Source organism: Falco punctatus, assembly GCF_963210335.1.
Source record: "Falco punctatus genome assembly, chromosome: 4".
Lineage (NCBI taxonomy): Eukaryota > Metazoa > Chordata > Aves > Falconiformes > Falconidae > Falco > Falco punctatus.
Window position 1 is genome coordinate 74,280,173 of NC_137583.1, and position 21,116 is coordinate 74,301,288.

Consider the following 21,116-nt stretch of genomic DNA (forward strand, 5'->3'; position numbering starts at 1 on the left):
ATATGAATTGTAAGCTTAATGTTGAAAGTAGCTGCCTAGGCTGTTGCTGTCACCCTGAAGGTGACATTCCTTATTCCACTGTTCCTATACTTGCCTGTAGAGTCTGGTAAGAACTGCTTTTGGTCACTCTGTCTTACTGGTCACTTCTGGCTTGATTTATAGTTTCTTCTGGTCTGGATTCACATAAGAAAATTCTATAGAAAGCCATTACAGAAATGAGCAAAATTAACATTTTAAAAAGGAGTTGATCTTGAATATATGTATCCATAGATATTTTTTGCCTGTATTTTGCCAATATATAGTGTTTAAGGCATGAGGCTTTAAAGTAGAACATTGAAGCAATTATTTTGTTCTTCATTTTGAGTGATGCTTTAGTGATAAAAGGATTGCAGTCTGATTTGGTGAATGCAATCCTATTTTAGGAACAAGTGTTCATTTTTCTTGAGAATGTTGGTTGGTTGGCATTTGGGTGGGGGTGGGGTTTTTTGTTTTTGTTTTTTTTTTGGTTTTGATTCAGTACTAAAGTTTTAAGCAAAACTTGCATTTTTTTCACCTAACATCACAATAATCTGTCAGTACGTACCTGTTGCAGACATCTGCCTCATCCCACCCAGAGACGCATATTTTTCTTGGTGTGGTGGCCTCCATCCGACTGGAATGTATATGCGTGGCTATTTGTATATATAAAAAATACTACAGTAGTTAAGGGGAGAGGTAGTCAGTGTTAGTAAATTGACTTGTCAGATAATCACTGTGTATGTTTTGCAGATGACTTGATGCAGTACTAGAACATGTTAGCTCAATGGGCACTACAAAGAGGAGATTTAAACACATGGGAATCTGGCTTTAGAATCTTAAGGGGAAAAAACTAAGGTTTGTCATTAAAATCGGAAGACTACATATGAAGACATTGCAATGCAGAACAAGATTGGAGAGTACACTGCTACTCGTAGCAAAAATCACTTCTAGTCCTCATGCAGGTGATGTTTACAGATGACTAGTCACATTAATGCTTGCTGAGTCCCCATTGTGTGTAGTATAGTCAGTGTCACAAACCACATAAGCCCATTGAACTGTTTCTAAAACAGATTTATTATCTTTCAAGCTTGTTTAAAAAAAACCCCTAGTTTTTACAAAAATCCAAAAGGAATGATACTACTATTTGAGAAAAATAAATATGAAAGGCTAGGTATTGGGACATTTATCCATCTCTCTTGCTTGTTCCCAGAGAAGAGAATGACTATTTTCAAAGTGTCAGGGATGCTGAGAAATGCCAAAACAGTTCAGACAAACACTACCACAAGTACCTGTAGTCACTAGAATAAAGGTTTAGCATTAGAAGTGCATTGTATCTGTTAAGTACATCTTTTTGATCGTTACATACTATATAATTAGTTTGAATTCTTCATAGATGCATTGATTTCTTCTAATGCACTTCTGGATTTTCTTTCTGTGAATTTGAGAAGCTGGTGTAGGTAACTTATATTCTATTCAAAACCAGTTGTTAGTATACTAACACTTGCTTCCTTTTTGTGGTGGTTAGAGAAACTTGGAGCTATGTTCCTATACTCTGCAGCATGCCCTTACACACAGCATGGGATTCAAGATGTTAATGCATCCAAATCTTCAGTTACAAAAAAAGGTGAAAGCTTTAACCCTTGTTCTGAACAGGTGCTACTTCATTTTAAAGTCTGAATGAAAAAAAAATAATCCTGTGGGCTTTTACATTATAAAAGTACTCTTAATAAAGTGACTATTGTATAGTTTAATGATCTTCGTTGTTTCTCTTTTATAGGTGTGGCAAGCATGTTTCTGGAGAAGTGGACTACGTTATAATCTTCAAAATGCTGAAACAGAAGGTGCATGCACACATACCATCACTGAAAGCCTGTGCAGACACTATTGGTTTGGTACCTCCGTGTAAAGGTGAGTTGTAACTTGTCTACTCAGACCCACTTTATTTCATTACCATGGGAGAGAGCAAAATTATTTTCAGTAAAGACTTTTAACATGGAAACTAGCTATACAATACAATGTTGAAGTAGTAAGATGCAATGGGGTGGCAGTAACATCAAAAGAAATGCAGGTCTTGAAATCTGCTTTTAGAAATAAGGCATGAGAAGAACTAGTGTATTACGTTGGTTACACCCCCATAAGGTTAGGTGTGGTATCTTTGCAGTGGATGCCCGACCGCTGCATATGACTTTGTTCCACATTATGTGTTTTATCTAGAACAGAAATGTTTCTCTTCAGGTAAATTTATGGCATGGCTGAGGGGATAGTTTCCAAGGGTTGGGAATGCTTGTGTGCGCACGCACATGCGTATGTGGGTACATATAGATACTCATATGGGTGTATGGTGATAACGGACTCTGAAACCGCGCACATCTAAGGAAGTTCTGCGATAACGTCCGAGTTGCCTGCACTCGGGTAAGCCCTATGCTCGGCAGCGGGATCTTCAAGCAATAATCTCTGTTGGCCAAGATCCGACTACAGAACACTGAACACGAAGCAACAGGTAGGTGACTGGCAAGCTGGCCTCCCCCTTTGGAGTTGGGGGGGGGGACGGGGGACTTAGTTACAACCGGAGGACCACTGAGCATGTTAACGTCGGTTCTGTCCTTCAGGGGCTGTCAGTGTGCACTGAGGTGGTTGAATCCATGTTCCACCTCAAGCTTGCAACTTTGGTTACCCGTTCATGCCATCATTGTTCTGTGTTACCTGCCAGCCTGCATTGCTGCAAGGCATATGACTCCTTAGATGCACCTGTCGGGGGTGGGTGTGTGCCTTCACCCTGTGCTCTGAAGAGCCTTGGCTGTGAAGGACTCGGCTAATATAACTGGTGAAGGTATCTATGAAGCTCTTGTGGTGGTCTCTGAGTGCAAGAATGATGGGGGAAAAATGGTGGCTGCTCTAACCGACGTTACAGTGGGGTATGTGGACACAGGATGGAAATATGAATCGCCCTGTACTCCCCAGCTGGAGAATCTCTGTGAGCTATATGGCCCATGTGACCTCTGGGCCAGTGGCTGATGAGCACCAAGGGTTGATGAAGGCTGCCCATGCTGGGCTCTTTGATCACATTGATAGCTGGTAGCATCAAGTCACAGGCTGTCTTGGTCTTACACTGAGTCTACCCAAAGGTGGAAATCACTTCCTTGCCCAAGTTTCATTCTGTAGATGTTCTGTATCTGAGATTAAGACATGCAATTAGATTATTAAGAATTATGGGAAATTCCTGAAACAGTGAAGTGTAAAATAAAACTACAATCAAATGTGAACGAGCATTCATATCATTCTTGTGTGACTAGTTTGGATGTTACTTGCGTGACAGCAGGAGATGGAGTCCCCTTTATCCCTCTTGTTTTTTCTATTTTGTTTATCCCTCTTTTTTTTTTCTATTTTGCATCATCTCATGAAAATACATTTCTGAAAAAGAAGCTATTTTTTTCAATTGCTTGCTGCCACTCACATTTAGCTGTAACCTCTGTATGCCTCTAATCCCCTCTCTCAAAGACAACCGAGGGGAAATTTTAGCAGCCAATCAGTCTAGAACAACTTTACAGCTTGCTTACAGAGAATATACATAAGTGGACTAGAAAACAAATGCCAAAATTGATTTCTTAGAATACCTAGTCTTCTGGACCATGTAAGGAGATTGTTTATGCTATTAAATGCAAGTGTAAGTAAAGGTAAATGCCATTAGTAATTCCAACCAGTAATAATGTCACCTGATACCTGTAGCAGAGTGAGGGTAGGTGTGAAATGAGTTCATTAACCAGATTAACATCTCTGAAGGATGCGAGATTAATATTTGGTGGGGTTTACCATGCATTCTGTAAATGTTACTGTTTGGTTTCTGATATTCAACAGTGTATCCACTTTAGAGAATGCAGCTATCCAAAATAAATGCTGAGCATCCCAGATATAGCACCATAAAAAGATTTGGGATGCAAAGCAGGTGTTTGGGTTGAGTCCAATTTCATTGGGATAAAACAGCTGCAGATTTGGGTGGCTGTCAGATTTGATCAAATTTTTTTTTATTGTTTTTATTTTGAGCTGAGGGGGGATCTTACTTAAAGATCCAGTGTCTCGAATATTCTTTGAGTATGTGGAAATTTTGACTTTAGAACCCAGGCTTTCTCTGTGACCTTCAGAACAGCTGTGCAATGTGGTACTCCAGTAGAATAGAGGTTGAGAGCCACACCATGGAAGTAATTTGCCAGGTGATGGTAGTTGCTTGTGTGGTTCAAGCCACCAGCTAGAGCAGGAATTTGGAGGTGGGTCTCACATTATTTCAGGAACAGGCACACCACCCCCAGATGTCACTTGGGGTTCATCTTTCAAGTACAAGGTGTGCAAGCAGGGTACTTGAGCCTCAGAAGCTTCATGGCCCTTGGAAAACGACACTTTTCTGGCCACAGAGATGCATGAATCTCATCCTGTAACCTGCATTCAGGTTGGTTTAGCTCAGTAGCTGTTTAGCTTGTTTCTGAGGATAATTTTAGCAAATAACTTGCCTGACATATTTTAGGGGTTACTACAGAAGATCTAACCTGGAGGCTCCTAAGTGAATGCAAGTTTTCTATGTTGTAAAACATGCATCAGATCTCTGAACGTCTTCTACTTTGCTGGTGCCCTGATTTCCAAACCACTTGCCATGAAGCCAAATGATTCTTTATTGAACAGAGATATAATAATATTTATCAAATGAAGATAAATAAAAAACTTAGCTTTCTTTACATCACCTGATTTTCTAAGAAACTCATGGTACTAAACTCTACTTGTAGTTACCCAGCCCAATCTCCTAATTCCCAGAGTGGTGAGCAGCAGTAACAAGATGTGCGAAAAGGATCCTGTGCAATGACTAGATGTGGGATGAAACCAGCACCAAAAAACTTGTATTTGTACACTCAGAATGAAAGAACTAGACAAAGTCTGAACCACTTTTATCCAAAACGGGCTGTTCATCGCTGCTTGTCCAGTTGTTTTTTCAGTCCATAAGAGCTTCCTGTCCCTCTAGATGCTGAGAATTTTGAAGGTAATTCCAAAGTACAGCCCAAGTAAAGACTTCAATGGACTAAATACTTGTTGAATGAAAGTGTATTTCTACTTATCAGCTTTGGATTTACTAGTTTTAATTCAGTTGACTTTTGTCTTACTTGCACACTGTGCTGCCAGAACAGAAAGCACCAGCTTACCTTCCCTGTACTATCTATATGACATTTTACTGTGTTTCTGTCCATTCATCACCATCTTGAATGATCCTAATCTTTCTGGGTTTTGTCACTGTCTTTCTCTGAGCCTTGCAATGTCCTCATAGGCAGTGGCCAGTGCAGTGCTCCAGATCAGACTGTACCTCCAATTTAATGTCAAAACAGATTGTGTGATAAGCTCTCTATTCAGATTACAATTGCATGCGCTTCCTGTTGCGAGGTGGTATTCATGCTCTGACCTGAGTAACCAGCAAGGTCAAATGTTTTTATGTACCTTAGTCAAAAAGGTCAGTGCTGTATCAGTCATGCAGTCAGAATGCACTGTTGACTGTAATTGGATGTGTAACTGGTACTGATACAAGAAAATCTAATTACCACGTATTCAGAGTGTAAGTGTGGTTTTCACATGGAAACATTTAGGGTGGTACACTTACGGTAACAGGTGGCCAGATGAATAGAGACAATTACAAAATATTCATAGATCTGCCTCTTATCAGGAAAGTCTTGCTATGCTTTTTATAAACTTAATAAATTATGACTGAATATTGACCACTGAGGATGTGTTTGTTAAAAAGTGCCCTAGTTTGCAGTTACAATCTGGTATATTTGAGAAACCAAAAGTTGCTGTATGTTGGCAGGAGAGTTACATTTTCCACAGCATTATGTTGCTGTAACATTCTTTAACTGGAGTGAGCGTTATTTTTCTGTCATGTCTATGCATACACAAGGCTCCATTGTGTATCCTTCAAAGCAGAAAAGTTAGATTTCATTGGAATTATAAAAATACAAAGCAATTTATGTAGGTTTTTTAGCATTTAAAAATGTGTTACTCTTTCAGCATGTTAAAGTGGGCTAATTTCTTCAGAACTTTAGGCAGTTTAAAACTGTGAATCTTGATAGCAGTCACTACTACTTACCGTAGTGGTTACACCAAAGCTTCAGTTTTACAACCAGGAGATAAATTCCAATAAATTAGAAGTACAATGTCAACAGAGCTGTTTAGTCCGTGTATCTGCCTTATCTTCTGTGGAAAGGAGAGAAGTAACACTTGGATGTTAAAATTAAGTGTTAAATCATGACTTGTAAGTAATTATGCTTCAAAAATAATATTTGGAATACCTATGGTAAATCAAAATCTGAATATCTACTTATCACATGTTTTTTTCCACTTTCTCTTGATCCTTTGAAATATTGGCATATGCTTTTCAGGCTTCATTTTTCTGCCATTGTAGTTTGGGTACAGAATGTGCTTATTATGTTTGGCAAGTCGTGAAGATGGGTTGCAACATAGGGTAGAGCTGTTCTTGCTAGTTCAAAAGAGAATTGGCCTAAATTTTCAGTAATTTCAGTAATAAAATTCCAGAGACCGTTAACTGGCAAGAGAATGAACATTGGAAAGTTGGCCTTCGTTTGCAAACAATTTCTTTGGGCATCCCAATATGAGAAGGATATCAAATTATTAGAGTGTGTCCAGAGGAGCGTGATCAAGATGGTGAAAGGTCTTGAGGACAGGACTTACAAGGAGCAGCTGAGGTCACTTGGCTTGTTCATCTTGGAGAAGAGAAGGCTGAGGGGTGACCCTGTCGCAGTCTGCAGCTCCCTCAAGGTGTCTAGCAGAGGGGGAGGTGCTGATGACCTCTCTCTGGTGACCAGCGATAGGACATGAGGAAATGGGATGAAGCTGCATCAGGGGACATTCAGATGGGACATTAGGGAAAGGTTCTCCACTAAAAGGGTGGTCAGTCACTGGAACAGGCTCCTCAGGGAAGTGGTCTTGGCACCGAGCCTGTCAGAGTTCAAGGAGCAGCTGAGCCAGCGCTCTTAGTCATATGGTTGTTTTAGGTAGTCCTGTGAGGAGCAGGGAGTTGGACTCAGTTTCCTTATGGGTCCCTTCCAACTTGAGATATTCTATGATTTCCTGGAAGAAGAAGAAAACCTGCCCCCTGATGTGAAAAAGCTTATTGCTCAGAGGTAGACCATCTGCCACAGTCCTGAGCAATGTCAAGGAGCTTCCAGTGAAGTAAGAGCAGGAAGTGAGTATCTATGTTCTGTGCCTGATTTCCAAAATGAACCTGGAAAAGGGTTCATTTCATAATCAATAAATTAAAACATTATTTCTCTGAAGGATTAATCCCATCAAATCATGCATTTTTAACCACTGTGTACAATGAAAGGGGACTTCAGGCATGCTGATCAGGATTTCCTTCATTGTGATTCAGATCCTCCAATGTGATATAGAAAATTCCTGCAATTTATTTAAGCCTTCTCTTTTGAATTAATCTTCAGTATTTATCATAGAAGTGCTTTCCTAGCCAAATGGGAGAAGGATATAAACAGGAGAGGTTTGCAAGGGGAGGGACATGAAAACTTTTTTCAGCTCTGTTTTGGCCAATTGCTTCTAGCGCACATACTTTTAAAAATGCCTTTATCTTTGCATTAGTTCGCTGTATTTCTAAAAAATGTTTTAAAAATTATTCTTAAAATTAGTGAAGGGTTTGATCAAAAGAGAGTTGGCATACTAGAAAAGTCCCAGATCTATGAAGCTACTCTCATCGTACCTCACCACATCCCCTGAGCCTGGAGATGTGCATTTGTAGTTGTTGGCTTAAGGCAGCTGTGCCTTGGCTAGTGCATCTTCCATGTGTGATATCTACACCGAATCTAGATGATGGTAATGGCACGAAAAAGAAGAAATATATGAGGTACTGACACAGTACAGTTAAACACTCTTTTCTTGGATATCTACTGCGTAACTGGTGTAATATTTACCCAATGTCATGAATTCTCACAGGAATGCTGACAGAAGCAGCTGTGGAAGAGTGTGCCAGTGGGGACAGTTTGGTCTTACTGGGAATAACTGTAGAGGCTGGCTGCACCCTGAAACATAAGGATTTACGAATTTTGAGAAAAAGGTTGAAACATCATATTGTAGTACTGATTTTTTAAATTATTATTTTTTTAATAAATAGCACTTTCTTGTTTTCTTTACCTATCCCACCTGTGGTTGTTCTGATACCCTGCAGCAGAGTTTTGTAAGCTAATAATGTGCTGTTTCAGTAACTGCTTGAGGATTTAATGGATACTTGGAGGTAATATTCCATCTTGCCTGTAGTGTATGACTGCAGTGTAAGCAGGGCAGCGCAAAACTTATTAGCCACTTTCTCCTTGAAGTTGATACATGCTTGCAGATGCAATACTGTGCTCCTACATTGCCTGTCTTGCTCCCATTCTCTGCTTGTTGAATCATCATTTTGTCTGGTTTTATATCGTGGAAACAAACTGTGAGAAACTGAGTTTCCTTCACCTGTCCTCTAATTGCTTCCCTTACTAAGATACTCTATGTAAGCAAGGTAAGACCTACAGAAAGATCAGGCCCGGAGCCCTGACCCTTCCCAGCAGTGGCTCCCTGGGAGCGTGGTCCCTGTGTGTGGGAGCCCACCGAAGGCAGCCTGGCAGCCTGAAATGCACGTAAGAGCAGAAATGGAGGTGCCAGGTGTCCTGGCTGTTGCCAGTGCAAGCAATGCCATTAATATTTATCTTCATAGTGGTTTTAAGATTACGGCATCAAAAGGTTGCTGGTTGGCTCTTTTTCCCCCCTTCATTTACTCTTCCAAACTATAATGAGCAGCAGTTGCAGTGCCATGTCCTGTGATGCCACCTCCTTCTTTATCGCTTACCCCTGGGGCAAACCTTGCAGCGGGGGGTCTGACCCCGCAGCCTCTTGCCAGGGTCGGGAGGGAGCTGGGAGCTGCATCTGCCCCCGTTCTGCTCTGACACTCCTGCTGCCCTCCCATCTCTCCCTCACCGTGCGCCGTGGCATCCTCGGCTTCGGAAAACGCCGGGGGGCGGGGGGGCCTTAGACAACTGCCGCTCTTGTCCCGTTTTCAACACGAAACGTAGTTGGGAAAGGTGGGACGTGCGGGGTGCTGGCAGGCGGCACTGCTGCCCGCGGCCTCCCGGTAGGTGGGAGTGTGCGACCGGGCTGCGGCCAGCCCTGGGCCGCGGGAGAGCCCCGGGTGTGGGGCGGCATGGCGGGGACCCCCGGCACTTCTGCCGCTCGCTCCAGCCTCTGGCTCGGTCCGGGAGAGCGCGTTGTAGCGTGACGCGAATGACGCCGCGTCGCGATCCTTCCCGGCTCTGTCCCCAAGCGCCACTCCAGTGGAGAAAGCGAAGAGGGGGTGGAAATTTAAGGAAAAAAGGTCATAGAGAAGGAAAGGGAGGTTTCTCTGGAGAGGAACGAGCCGCGGAGGCGAGCGGGGCCGGCGGCGGGGCGGGGCGGGGGCAGGGAGCGGAGACGCCCCGGGGCCCCGCCCGGCGGCACGGGCTGGCGGCGAGCGCGCGCCGTGCGGGGTTCCCTGGGCGGTGCGGCAGCGGGGCCGCCCCACGGGGTGGGGGCGTGGGGGCAGCTGCGGGCGCTCTGCGGCGCTCCCCTGGCTGCGGGGCTTCCCCTCCGGTCCCGCACCGGTCCCTCACGCCCGGGCAAACGACTACATTTCCCAGCACTTCCTTCTTCCGAGCGGGCTCTGCGGGGAGCATCGCCGGCTCTCGCCATCTCCTTCCCTCGCAGGGGGCTCGGCGCGGCGGCGGCGGCGGGGCGGAGCTCAGCTCGCAGTCCCGGCCCCGCGGCAGCCGCGGCCCCGCAGCGCTCCCCCCGCCCGTGCAGGCGCGGAGCCGGCGGCGCACGGCGGCGAGCGGGGCGGCGAGCAGCGCCATGCGGGCTGCCGCCTGCCTCCTCTCCCTGGCGCTCTGCGCCCTGCCCGCTCCCCCAGGTGAGTCGCGGCCGCGGGGCAGCGCCGCCGCGCTCGGGGCGGGCAGGGGAGTGGGGATGCTTGCGGCGGAGCCCCGTGGAAGCGGCGGGGCCGGGGGCGCAGCGGGTGACGGGTGCCTCTCCCCTGCCCAGGAGGCTCCGGGCCGGCGGCAGCGACAGCGACGGCGGGGCGGCGGGGCGAGAGCCGCTTCGCGGAGCGAGAGAGCATCAGGCCCCTGCGGCTGGTCTCCGGCGGCGGCGGCGGCGCGCGGCGGCCGGCGCTGAGCACGCGGGTGCGGAGCGGCGCGGCGCGGACGCAGGTAGGCGCCGGGCGGGGGGAGCGGAGCCGCGGCAGCCCCGGCACCTGCCGCCGCGGCCTGGCGGCCCCGCGGGGCGGCGAGGGGCTCCCCGGGCGGCAGCCGAGGCGGTAGTGCGGCGGCTCGCCCGCGCCCCTCCCGCGGGTGGGCCCTCGCCGCGGTGGTTTGGGAGCGGTGCCCGGCGCGGGGCCGGTTTTCCCGGGGGAGCGCTGGGCATGCCCGTCCTGCGGCAGCAGCGCCGGGGCGGGCTGCGGCGGCCCCCGGGCCCGCCGGTCCCCTGCCCGGCCGCCGGCCGGTGCTGCGGGCGGAGCGCGCTGCTCGCGGCTGCGGGGGCTGGGGGAGCCGCGGGGTGAAAGTTGCGGTGCCTTTGCGGCAGCTGGGGTTGGGTCGCTGCGGCTTCATTCCGGTTTCTGGCTTGAAATGTGGGCGGGTGTGTGTGTGTGTGCGTGCGGGGGGCTCGGAGGCGTTTTTAAAAATAGAGGCTGGAAATGGGAAGGGAATTGCTGGAAATAGAACGCGAGCTTGGCATCGCGGTGTGGCTGGGGTACCGCTGCCCAGGCGGGGTATGTTTCAGGTTTCCCTCACGTGAGGACCAATCCCTACAGCTTTTAACAAAGAGCCACCCCAGTTCCCTTTAAAACGCAGCGATTTCCATCTCAGTCACTGAGCAGCGTATCCGAGGTGGGCCATGGGTGTTAGACCTAGGGCAAAACCACATCGAGTCTGTGCTGTTGTAGATGAAGAACGTAAAAAAATTGCGCCTTTGAGGAAACAGCTGACATCCAAGATGAGTTGCAGGCTTCCCTTTCCTCCTCTTCCAACTGACTGCTGTCCGTTTAAGAAACAAAATAGCTGAAAATATTGTCTCAGATTTCTTTTTATAATCCATAAAGTTTAAGCACTGATAGCTTGTATTCTTTTTGTGTCACTAAATAATAAAGGCTCTCCATAGTGTATGTATTTGCCTCTGAATGTAACTTCACGTAAAGATTGCTCAGATGTGAGGGCCATATTTACAGTGCAATAAAATAGGATTCTGCAAGTTCCAGATTGGATGCTTTGTTTAAAAAAAAAAAAATAAAAATCCTCTCAGCATTTTGAAGGCCCTTGAACACCCAGAAGTTCAAGTGCTTTGTGACATGTCCATTTAAAAAGTAGTAATGATTGCATTTGGATCTAATATTAAGATTCGAATACCGGTCTTACAGAACAGGTCATTAATTAATGGGTTTTGCTTCTCTGAATGTCTCAACTTTTGTTCACCAAATCCTATGCTCATGAAGAATTTTCAGGTTATCCTCATTTAGTTGTTAGTATTAATGTTACTCCAACCAGACAAAAAAGTGACACTACTGAGTTAAAAAATGTTAAATGTTTACTTCACAACAGTCTTCAGGCTAAACTGAGCTTAAATTTGTAAAGCTGTGCATGCAACTACAACTTTTCCTTCTGATAAGAAGGTTCCCTCTGCTGCTTAAAATATCGACAGTCTCTCCCATGGTATCTGATGGCTGTTACCCACAGAAGGATGCCGCCACTGGTAGTGATTTGGAGGAAGAAAATTACGAAGCAAAAGCTGGCCAAACCGCATGGAGCTGTGCTGATTTTTTGTGTTCCTTGCATAGGGCAGAGTTACATCCTAATTGCAGGATACTGCATCCATTTGCCAGAGATCTGAGTCAGCTCGGCAGTAGTGGACCAGCAGCACAGCTGCCTTTGCTTAACTGAAGTTTTGTAAAAGCTGCCTTTAGGAAGGTATTTTTGCAGTAACAGTGTGAAGTGTTGTGCTGAGTAATCTAGTATACTGACTGCTCAAGTCTAGCATCCCATAAAAAACCCAACACCCTTACCTCTGCCAGAATGCTTGTAAAAGTTATGGACTGAGTTAACTTTTATGGTTGATTTTGGGTGGCTGGTAAAAGTCACACGAAGTATAAAGATGCAGGGTGCTGGATTCTGCTCACACATGAAGAGGCACCCATGCCTGCCCCGAAGAGTTAACAGTCCAAGATCTGTGGCATCTAAAAGCACAGCAGATGTGCCCTCTCCATCAATAACATTTTCACGTGTCTTAGTTTGTTTTATGATTGAATATGCTCTGACTGCCTCCATGCCCTATTCTATCCATTGCTAGTAGTCTTTGGACAGCTGTGTTTCAGAGTTAGAAAAAACTGGTCTTGAATAGAGATTTCAAACCAAAGCTAATGGCCTTGTGGCTTAGTTTAGGGAGGATGCTTCTTGGAGGAAGTTAAAGCATTCAAGAAGTATCTCTGATGGCTGAAGGACAAGCAGCTGTGTCTAGAAACGCAAAGATACCTGAATGGGATGGTGCAGTCAGAGGACTAGACAGTGAGGCTGTAGCTGTTGAATTAATGTAAAACAATGTAATTGTGTTTTGAATTGGATAAAGATAAAAGGAGAGAGAGAGATAAGCTGGAGAGAAGGAAGTCGCATTAAATCGGATTGGATTCCTTTAATTCCTTGATGAAAGCTTTAGTTGCAGAAAAGGGCAGAAGTTGTACAAGAGGGATGCAAGCCTGAGTTTGGAATTACACAAAGGGAAACTAAGATGGTCATTCAGGGTACAGCTGAAGGAAAGCGTTGCCTTTGCAGATCAGGAGTTTCAGAACAGGCTTAACGATGCAGGAGTGTAATATGAGAAAAGGAGGCGAAAGAAGGGAACCAAAGGCAGAACTGACTGGGAGGTAGGGTTTTTTCAGCACTTTTTGAGGTTCTTCTCTAGCAACCTCCTTTGTTTTGGGGATTTTGGGGCCATTGCCATAACTATTAATGACTTCTCTCTTTGATCTATTAAATAGTAAAGGAAATAGTCTATGTACTCATGCTAGAAACCCAGAATATAATTGCTTGAGAAACAAAATCAGCACGTTCCCAGTTGTAGCAGTCCAAGATTGCTGGACTCTGGAGCAAAGCATGAGGCAAATGTTGTAGGCTATTATATATTCATGTAATTAATGTTTTAATGTACAGTATGTAGTGGACATTGGAGAATTCACATGACTTTGGGTTTCTGCTTTTAATTCCGTTGCAGAATATAGTCACTACCAGTATCCGTGACGTTCCTGTATCTCAGTTTCTCTGTTCCCCAGAGGGGGCCTATTAGCAGCTGCACAGCACTTAATCTAAAGAGTAATCAAGATATATCTGAGAATATGCTAATATTAATATTATCATTAATGCAACCCAGGATCTTAGCAATGGACACTTAATTTGCTGTTGCATAAATAAGCCTGTTAGATGATGAATGTCCTCTATGGCAAGGACATTTAGTGAAGGCTAAGCTAAGATTTTTGTGTTCAAAAGAAAGCAAGCTCCTACTGTGGACATTTGTAAGGAACCTCTTACCTCCACACCTTGAGACGTATTTTAATTTGGTATTTTAAGAAGAACATGGGAAATGACAAGTCTCTTAGTGATTTCCTTTAGTGAATACTGTGCAGGCATGTTCTTCATTAAAATGTGAATGTGTAAGCATTCGTCTGCACTGCCTGCATTTGTTCTTCTCCTGTGAAAGAGACCAAAACAAAGCACAAAGTATGCCTTTACAAACTTGAGTTTGTACTCTCTGTCAGCACCTGGTTTGGAGGACCTTTTTCTCTAACCATATTCAGTGGATCAAATGTTGTGGTTACGAAGATGAGATTCATTTTCCGGCTGGACATTGGAGTACCAGACCTCTACATGCCTTCACCCAACAGATGCCTGCCTTTAACTTTTACATGTAACTTGATAGTGATCTTGCTCTCCTCAGCTGGACACTGCCAGTCAACACCCCTGGAGAAGGGTCCCAATTCTCCTTTGAGGCCAACATTTTGTGGTCATGCTAGTAAGTCTGCACACACAGTCTGAGGGACAACATTGTTCCTCTTGTGGCTTTCATTGCATTACTTGTTTTTGATCTGTTTAGGTGTTGCTATGGAAATTTGGGAGATTTGCTATGATTTTCAGTGGGAACAAGGTCCTGACTCAATGATCTACAGTGGACATGGATTCACTCATCTCTGCTGGCTATGAAAAACATTAATAGTATAGCGACTTCTGTTTCTCGGCCTGTTTTTCACTTGCTTGTCGCCAGTTACCACGAAGGTATGCTGGATTCCTTCCGAGTGAGCAGAAGGGCTGAGCTGGTTGTAGGGAGCTGGTGTGAAGGGGCTCCAGGACTGAACTGTCGGGAGACAGAAGTATGTGTTGTTTGTAGTCCGGAGGGACTCAGTAGTTTTCAGCAAAGTATTTATTTGTCTTCCACAGTCTGTATTTCCAAATTGTTTGTGACCAAATTCCATACGTTGATTTGGGAGCATGGCTTACAGATTTCTTAAGTAACTGCTTATTGCTAATAATCAGTTGCAGAGAAGCTCTGCTCTGTCATGCCGAGCTCGCATAGCTCTGCTTGAACTTGGAGTTGAAATCTACATTAGTTATTCATGTGTTGCCTGGTCTTTGCTATTGGATTCTCTGACTTCTTGGCTTCCTGCTCTAGTCTTCAAACAGGACGTCCCTGTTCTTTGCAGGTGCTTCTGAAACTGCTGACTTTATTTAAAAAAATCTCACTTTCTGTTCTGATGCTGTCAGCTTCTGTTGGTATTGCAAGTTCCCATGTTGGGTAGCTCAAACAATTAGTCATTTTTTTTTGTTGAAAAATGAGTTCTAGCTGTTGAGGGGCTTATAAAACATCTCTAGAGTTTGGGACTGATGGATGGTGACTGTTGGAAAGAGAAGTGTCATAAGAAGTTGCGGAATTTTAAAAATGCTTTTCTGCCCACTTAATCAAATGAATGCTGTGTCTTGGAGACGCTTAGGTGCAATTTTTGGTCAGCCTATCGCAAAACCAAAGGGAGAGGAGGCTAAACTGGGACTGAGGCAGTAGTGAGTAATAACACCAGTCTACTGCCAGATTTGGTTTTCTTCCTGTCATGTTGCCTCCCTCTTTCCTTAAGGTTTATAAGGCATTAGGCAAAAGGTGTGTGGTACTTTACTGTGTGTTGAATGTATGCTGTTCTGCAGTATTAATGTAAGGATAAGATACTTAGATCTAGCAATATTTTATGAATGTGTGAATGATAGTTAAAATACCAATACTCTTGATGCAGGTCCTGCCTTCCTGAAGAGGAATAAAAGTGCTGAAAGCCAAACCTTGCTATAGATTGCCATGTGATGCAAGGGTATTGAGTGCCCTTTGATTTCTGATGTAAGAGGGACTTTCAGATACACCTTTTTATAAAATATATGTATTCATAGTGTGTTCTAGTATTTTATAGGCAAAGAATATTTCAGATTTTTAATTTGTCCTTCTTTGCAAGCTCATTTCAGGGAAAGTCTTCCACTACTTGGTAATGAGATTTGTTACGACAGTAAATGTGTACGTCCGAAAAATCATCCAGCAAAAAACCTCTGGTAGCTGCTGCTTCTTCAGAGTTCATGTTGCAGAAATACCATATCAGGACTCAGATTTTGAGGGGTGATTAGGAGACATAGGTATCTTTGAAAATCCTAGCCTGGGTAAAAGGACTGCATGGAAATCTTTGTTCTGTGATATCTTCTTATTGCTTTTGCTGTAGCAGAGCTGAAAAGAGAGATATTCCAAAAGCTATGGCTTAATCTCATAAAACAGGCTTATATACAGTCATGAAGGATCTTAAAGGCTCAGGTGTAACAATCCTTATAGAAAGTATTTTCCCCAACATTTACTTGTTGCCATGATCATTGTAGGAACTGCAAAGCCTGATGGAGAAATCCTTTCCAGCTCTGGTAATCCATGTATCTGTATTCGCTCCTGATCTGTGTTGGTGCCCCTTAGTGCACTGAATATTCTTTGTGCCACTGTTTCACTGAGGATATTTGTTTTGGGACCCCTGTTGTGGCTAATGATCTGCTGTAACACATTAGCGATGCAGAAGTGTGTTGGATTCCAAGCGGCATCATGATAAATCTTGCTGAGATTTACCCAAATTATGGAGGAACTACATTTGAAGTTGACATTCACTCAGAAATGTTTGCCACAAGAGCATTATGTATGTATGCGTTTTTCTGTTATGGTAGATCTGGTACTATATTATTCTTCTGGTACTCTGGGTCCCTTTTGTAGTCTTCTCAGTAATCATACCAGTCTTTAAGGGACTCAAGACTAACAATGTTTCTTAGGGCTCTGCTTGGTAAAACATTATTGAGTTCTCCTGTCAAACACTGCTTAAAGGTCAATCGAACTGTGTAAAACCTTCAAAAGCCTGATAAGGTGCAGCTCTCTAGATTGTGGGTCCTTCTGGCTAGTGCTGTCTCAGTGTTTTTCCCTCCCAGTTCAGCTCTGCTGAGGTTTGTGGCCCTTCCATTTACTATGGCTGTGTCCTGCCAGGTTTCTCCCCTGGAGAAGATGGGGATCCTTGTCTTCACTCACACGGGTTTGAGACAAAGCCATTTCTCCTCCCTCGTAGATTGCCCTCCTGCTTTGGGGGAAGTAGCTCACCAGGCTTTTGTCGGATGATCTGGTTGCTAGCCCAGGCCCACGACTGCTCTCTGCGTCTGGATAATGGTGGATGTGGAGTGTGAAGTCCAGTACTACCAGAGGATCAAGCCCACCGCTCTTGGACACAGGATTGTGCTGTCTTCCTATGCGATATCTCTTTCTCATTCATCTACTGATATGGTTCATTTTTTTGGTCCCTAAATAATCTTTTTTCAGTATTGTGTTTTCTAGAGACAGTGTAATTGTTGGCTTCTTTCATGTTAACTGAAACTACTATATTTACTGTCTCCAAAAGTCACAGCGGCTCCCATCCTCTCTCGTTTTGACTGATTTACTTCAAACTACATCAAATTTTCTATGATAGTCTGTGGAAAACTTTCAGACAAGAAAGCCTTCTGAGCCCTTGTAGTCGTCTTCCCTTTGGCTTGCCAGTGGCCTCCTGGGTGGTATGGATATGCTTTCTGAGGAGATGTCTTCTGGAGTTATAGAGGGCTGTCAGATGGTGTTTTGCTCTTCATAGCCTCAAATGCACCCTGGTAGTACTCCTCTGAAGCTGTTGCAATATTTGCATTCATCTGAAGAGGAGAAATCATTGCTGCAGGGATGAACCGTGCAGCGGCAGCTGTGCTGAGCCACAGCCAAGCATGGAACCATGTCTCTCTCCTCAGATGGAGGCATGTTCAATGCAGAGGAGAGCTTTGGGCACATCAGATTGTCGCGACGGAGGGAAGATACGGTCACTCAATATGAGTGATCAGCAGACTTCGTTTATTGTCTCTTACAGTCACCTTTTATGCCTTCTTATAATTAGCTCATACATATTACAAAAGTTAAGCTCATTATTGGTTAGTTGCCTAAATACCAAGTCCGCCCCTAGTTTCTCTTCTGTAGTTTTATGTTCCCATCTGCAACATTCTTTTCCCACGGAAATCTTCCTGTTATTGTGTAACAAAAACAGCCAAAGACAGTGTATTTTGCTTTACTTCAGATAAGCTGAGAGCGATGTGCATTTTTGTCCAGCCAGCTGGACTATGTCTATGAGACCTTTTTCAGCTACCCAGTTATCCACAATTCCCCTGTTTTTATTTTGGGCGACATAGGCTTGGTTGACCATTTTCAATAACAGCGTTTTAACACAGGAAAATACACAGCCAACTTATAAAATCTCAGTTCAGAAGTATAATTCCAGAAATACCTGAAAAATAAAGTTAGCTTGAAGCTTTAATTTAGATGCTCTTTCTGTTCCAGTGATATGAAACGTTTAAAAAATTCAAAGGCAATTTTAAAGTTCTGAACATGGACTAATGCAAGCTCAAAACCCAAAAAGAAACCAAACTGATGTTTGACTAGGAATATTTGCAAATATTTTAGTGGAAAATCCCTGACCATTAACAATTTTCTGTCCAAATAACAACTGCCCTTATGCAACCAACCAGTCCATACATTTTCTGAAGAATACCTCATTGATATCAAAGAATTAACAAAGGGGAAAAAATAGTTCTAAGCTATATACATTCATAACTGGATTTTTCAATAGTTACATACAGATTTACACACTTAAGCCATAATGGCTTGTAGGTGATACACACAAGAAGAGTACGTTGCTTATCTGTCTGAATGTCTATGCTAAATTTGACAACTATGCCACAAGCCAAGCCTACATGGATGCTGTATGTTATGCACGTTCCTTAACAAACAGAAGTATAATAGACAAATTCCCAAGATCTAGTCCCCAACCTAATTATATTATTTTGTAGCCAATTAAGGAAAATAACACAAATGTGCATATCTATATGTGCACACACCTTTTAGTTCAGAACCAATCTGTGATAAAAGGCCTTAGCCTTATGGCATCATCGAATCTTAACGAGTACAGTAATTAAAAATGCAGTCTTACTGTAAGTGCGATTTATGCTGACATTCCCTCAAATGCTACACGTGAGTATTTCTCACTCAACTGCCTCAAGTTAAAATAGTAGTATTTGTTAATATGTATTAAAAAATCATTAATTCTCTACAATAGCAGTTGACTTCCATAACACTATGTAAGCAAAAGAGGCTTAAGATGGGTTTTCTGAATACTAACAATTTATTATAGACTGTCTAAACTCAAGTCTTGAAAGATTTCACTCTGCCAGACATAGAAACACTGTTGCACTCCAGTTGTGATATCCCTTTTCCCAAGTTGTCACATGCACATCTCGCTCAAGCAACATTATTGTTAAAGTTTCTCTCTGCTACATAAAAGCATATTGCACTTGTGGATATAAAAGACAGCACCCTTACTTAGATTATTACCTTATTACCTCATAACTCTTAGTATACCTTGTATCTCTGATTTCATCACTTCAAAAATTCACCAGAAGCAGATAAAACCACAGCATCAGATTAAACTACACCTTAACTGCCGATTCAAATAAAGGCATTCTCTTCAGGTATGCCTAATGCTTACAAATAATTTTGGCTGGCTTTGATCAAAAAACTATTATTACAATAATGATCAAAAATAATCCCGTTTGCAAAATGCCTTTGACAGCCTCCTAGTCCCAACCAATTTCCACATTCAGAATACAGCATAAATACAGAATACAGAATAAATTATCTCCATCAAGGCAAAAAGGCTTCTCTTTAAGCACAGAGATGTTTGCTAGTTCAAGGCAGAAACCCATTTCTTGTAGGGGACATCTGAAGCACTTTTTTTGGTGGGTTTGTAATCAAGTCCGTATTTTTCCTTGAGAAGCTTAAGCTGTTCCACTTGTTTCAGGAGTGTTTCCAACTCTGAGTTGTCGAATAGGTCCGTATTTCCCAAATATATCATACATTTCCTCCGCTGTGATTTTATACAGCAGGTTCCGAATACAGAGGATCCGATTGACCTCTGGGGGCAGCCAGATGTTAGCTCGCTTGGCCGCTTGCATCGCCATGGCGCCGATCGGAGGGGGGTGGGGGGGTGGGGGTGCCGCCTTGGAGAGAAACCGCGGCTGGGAAGGGGCCTGCCGGGCCGCTCGCCGCTGCCGCAGGGGTCCCGGATGCTGTCCCATACGCTAATAACCCGGGTAATGCCTTTTTACAATCTATGTCCCGAACGCTCCGCTTTTCTAAAAAGCATATGAGCGAATCGTACGTCGCTTGTCTCTCCATACCTTCGTCAGCGCTGTTGCAGCCTTTGCGAGACTTCGGCGACGCGTGGCCGGCGGGACCCTCTGTAGGTGCTCCCGGGCGCGGGGACTGTGCCCTTCCGCCTCCTGCGCTGCTTTCAGGACCGGTACCCGAATCTCCGTCGAACCGTGGCTCGCAGGTTCAGCCCTCTCTAGGGTCCCTGTTCGGGCGCCATTTGTCGCGACGGAGGGAAGACACGGTCACTCAATATGAGTGATCAGCAGACTTCGTTTATTGTCTCTTACAGTCACCTTTTATGCCTTCTTATAATTAGCTCATACATATTACAAAAGTTAAGCTCATTATTGGTTAGTTGCCTAAATACCAAGTCCGCCCCTAGTTTCTCTTCTGTAGTTATCTGTTCCCACCTGCAACATTCTTTTCCCACCGAAATCTTCCTGTTATTGTGTAACAAAAACAGCCAAAGACAGTGTATTTTGCTTTACTTCAGATAAGCTGAGAGCGATGTGCATTTTTGTCCAGCCAGCTGGACTATGTCTATGAGACCTTTTTCAGCTACCCAGTTATCCACATCAGATTACATCTGTGCAAGCTTTTTAATGCTTTAGTGGGATGACTGTGTGAAGGAAGGCTCGTGTCTTTTCCCAGGAACTTTTATCATGTGAATGTTGAGCAGCAGAGGTGGCTGAAGAGCTGTATGGGAGTGCTGAGCGTGTGGACAGGTGGGTTCTGCCAGGCTGTGGTGTGCACTTCCATGGTGGGGGTTGGCTGGTTGGGTAAGTTCAAGTGGAAAACCCACGTCATCTGACATTAAAGATGTGGTTATGTAGACATCAAAGAAAGTGGGAAATGATGTAGAGCTGTGTAACTGTTGAGTCAGTAGGAGTCCAGCTTGAAAACTGGATTCAGTTAAAAGAAAGTTAAGAAGCACGGCACTGCTGCAGGGCATTTGCCATCAGACAGTGGAATCTGGTGATTTGTCTGGTAATTTCACCAGCTCTTATTTGTCTACCTACACCAAATTCACTCTACAATCTCTCTCTATCTCTTTTTATTTTATTTTTTTTTAATGAAATGAATGTTACCAGATCAGAAAACTGTAGCAATTGACCATGCTTTAGAAAAAGCATATCCCAGAATGTAGCATTAATACAAGCTTTAGAAAAGGTTTGTGTGGGTAATTGCCTTTTAATGGTGCTTTGATTCAGAAAGTGTATGAGTGTGGAGGCTACAGC

The 21,116-nt window shown here is 44.0% G+C and overlaps 1 protein-coding gene across 16 annotated transcripts in view; it reads left to right on the forward strand.

Moving 5' to 3' along the window:
- The first annotated feature begins 7,961 nt into the window (after positions 1 to 7,961).
- ADAM22 (ADAM metallopeptidase domain 22) overlaps positions 7,962 to 21,116 on the forward strand; it is a 148,010-nt gene continuing 134,855 nt past the window's right edge. For all 16 annotated transcript variants that reach the window (XR_013927841.1, XM_080385539.1, XM_080385547.1 and 13 more), the window contains exons 1-2: positions 7,962 to 9,985; positions 10,117 to 10,283. Coding sequence is in view for 15 of the 16 variants with exons in the window: in XM_080385539.1 (XP_080241665.1) it covers positions 9,325 to 9,985; positions 10,117 to 10,283 (828 nt within the window). In the remaining variant the exon portion in view is untranslated. The remainder of the gene's footprint in view (positions 9,986 to 10,116; positions 10,284 to 21,116) is intronic.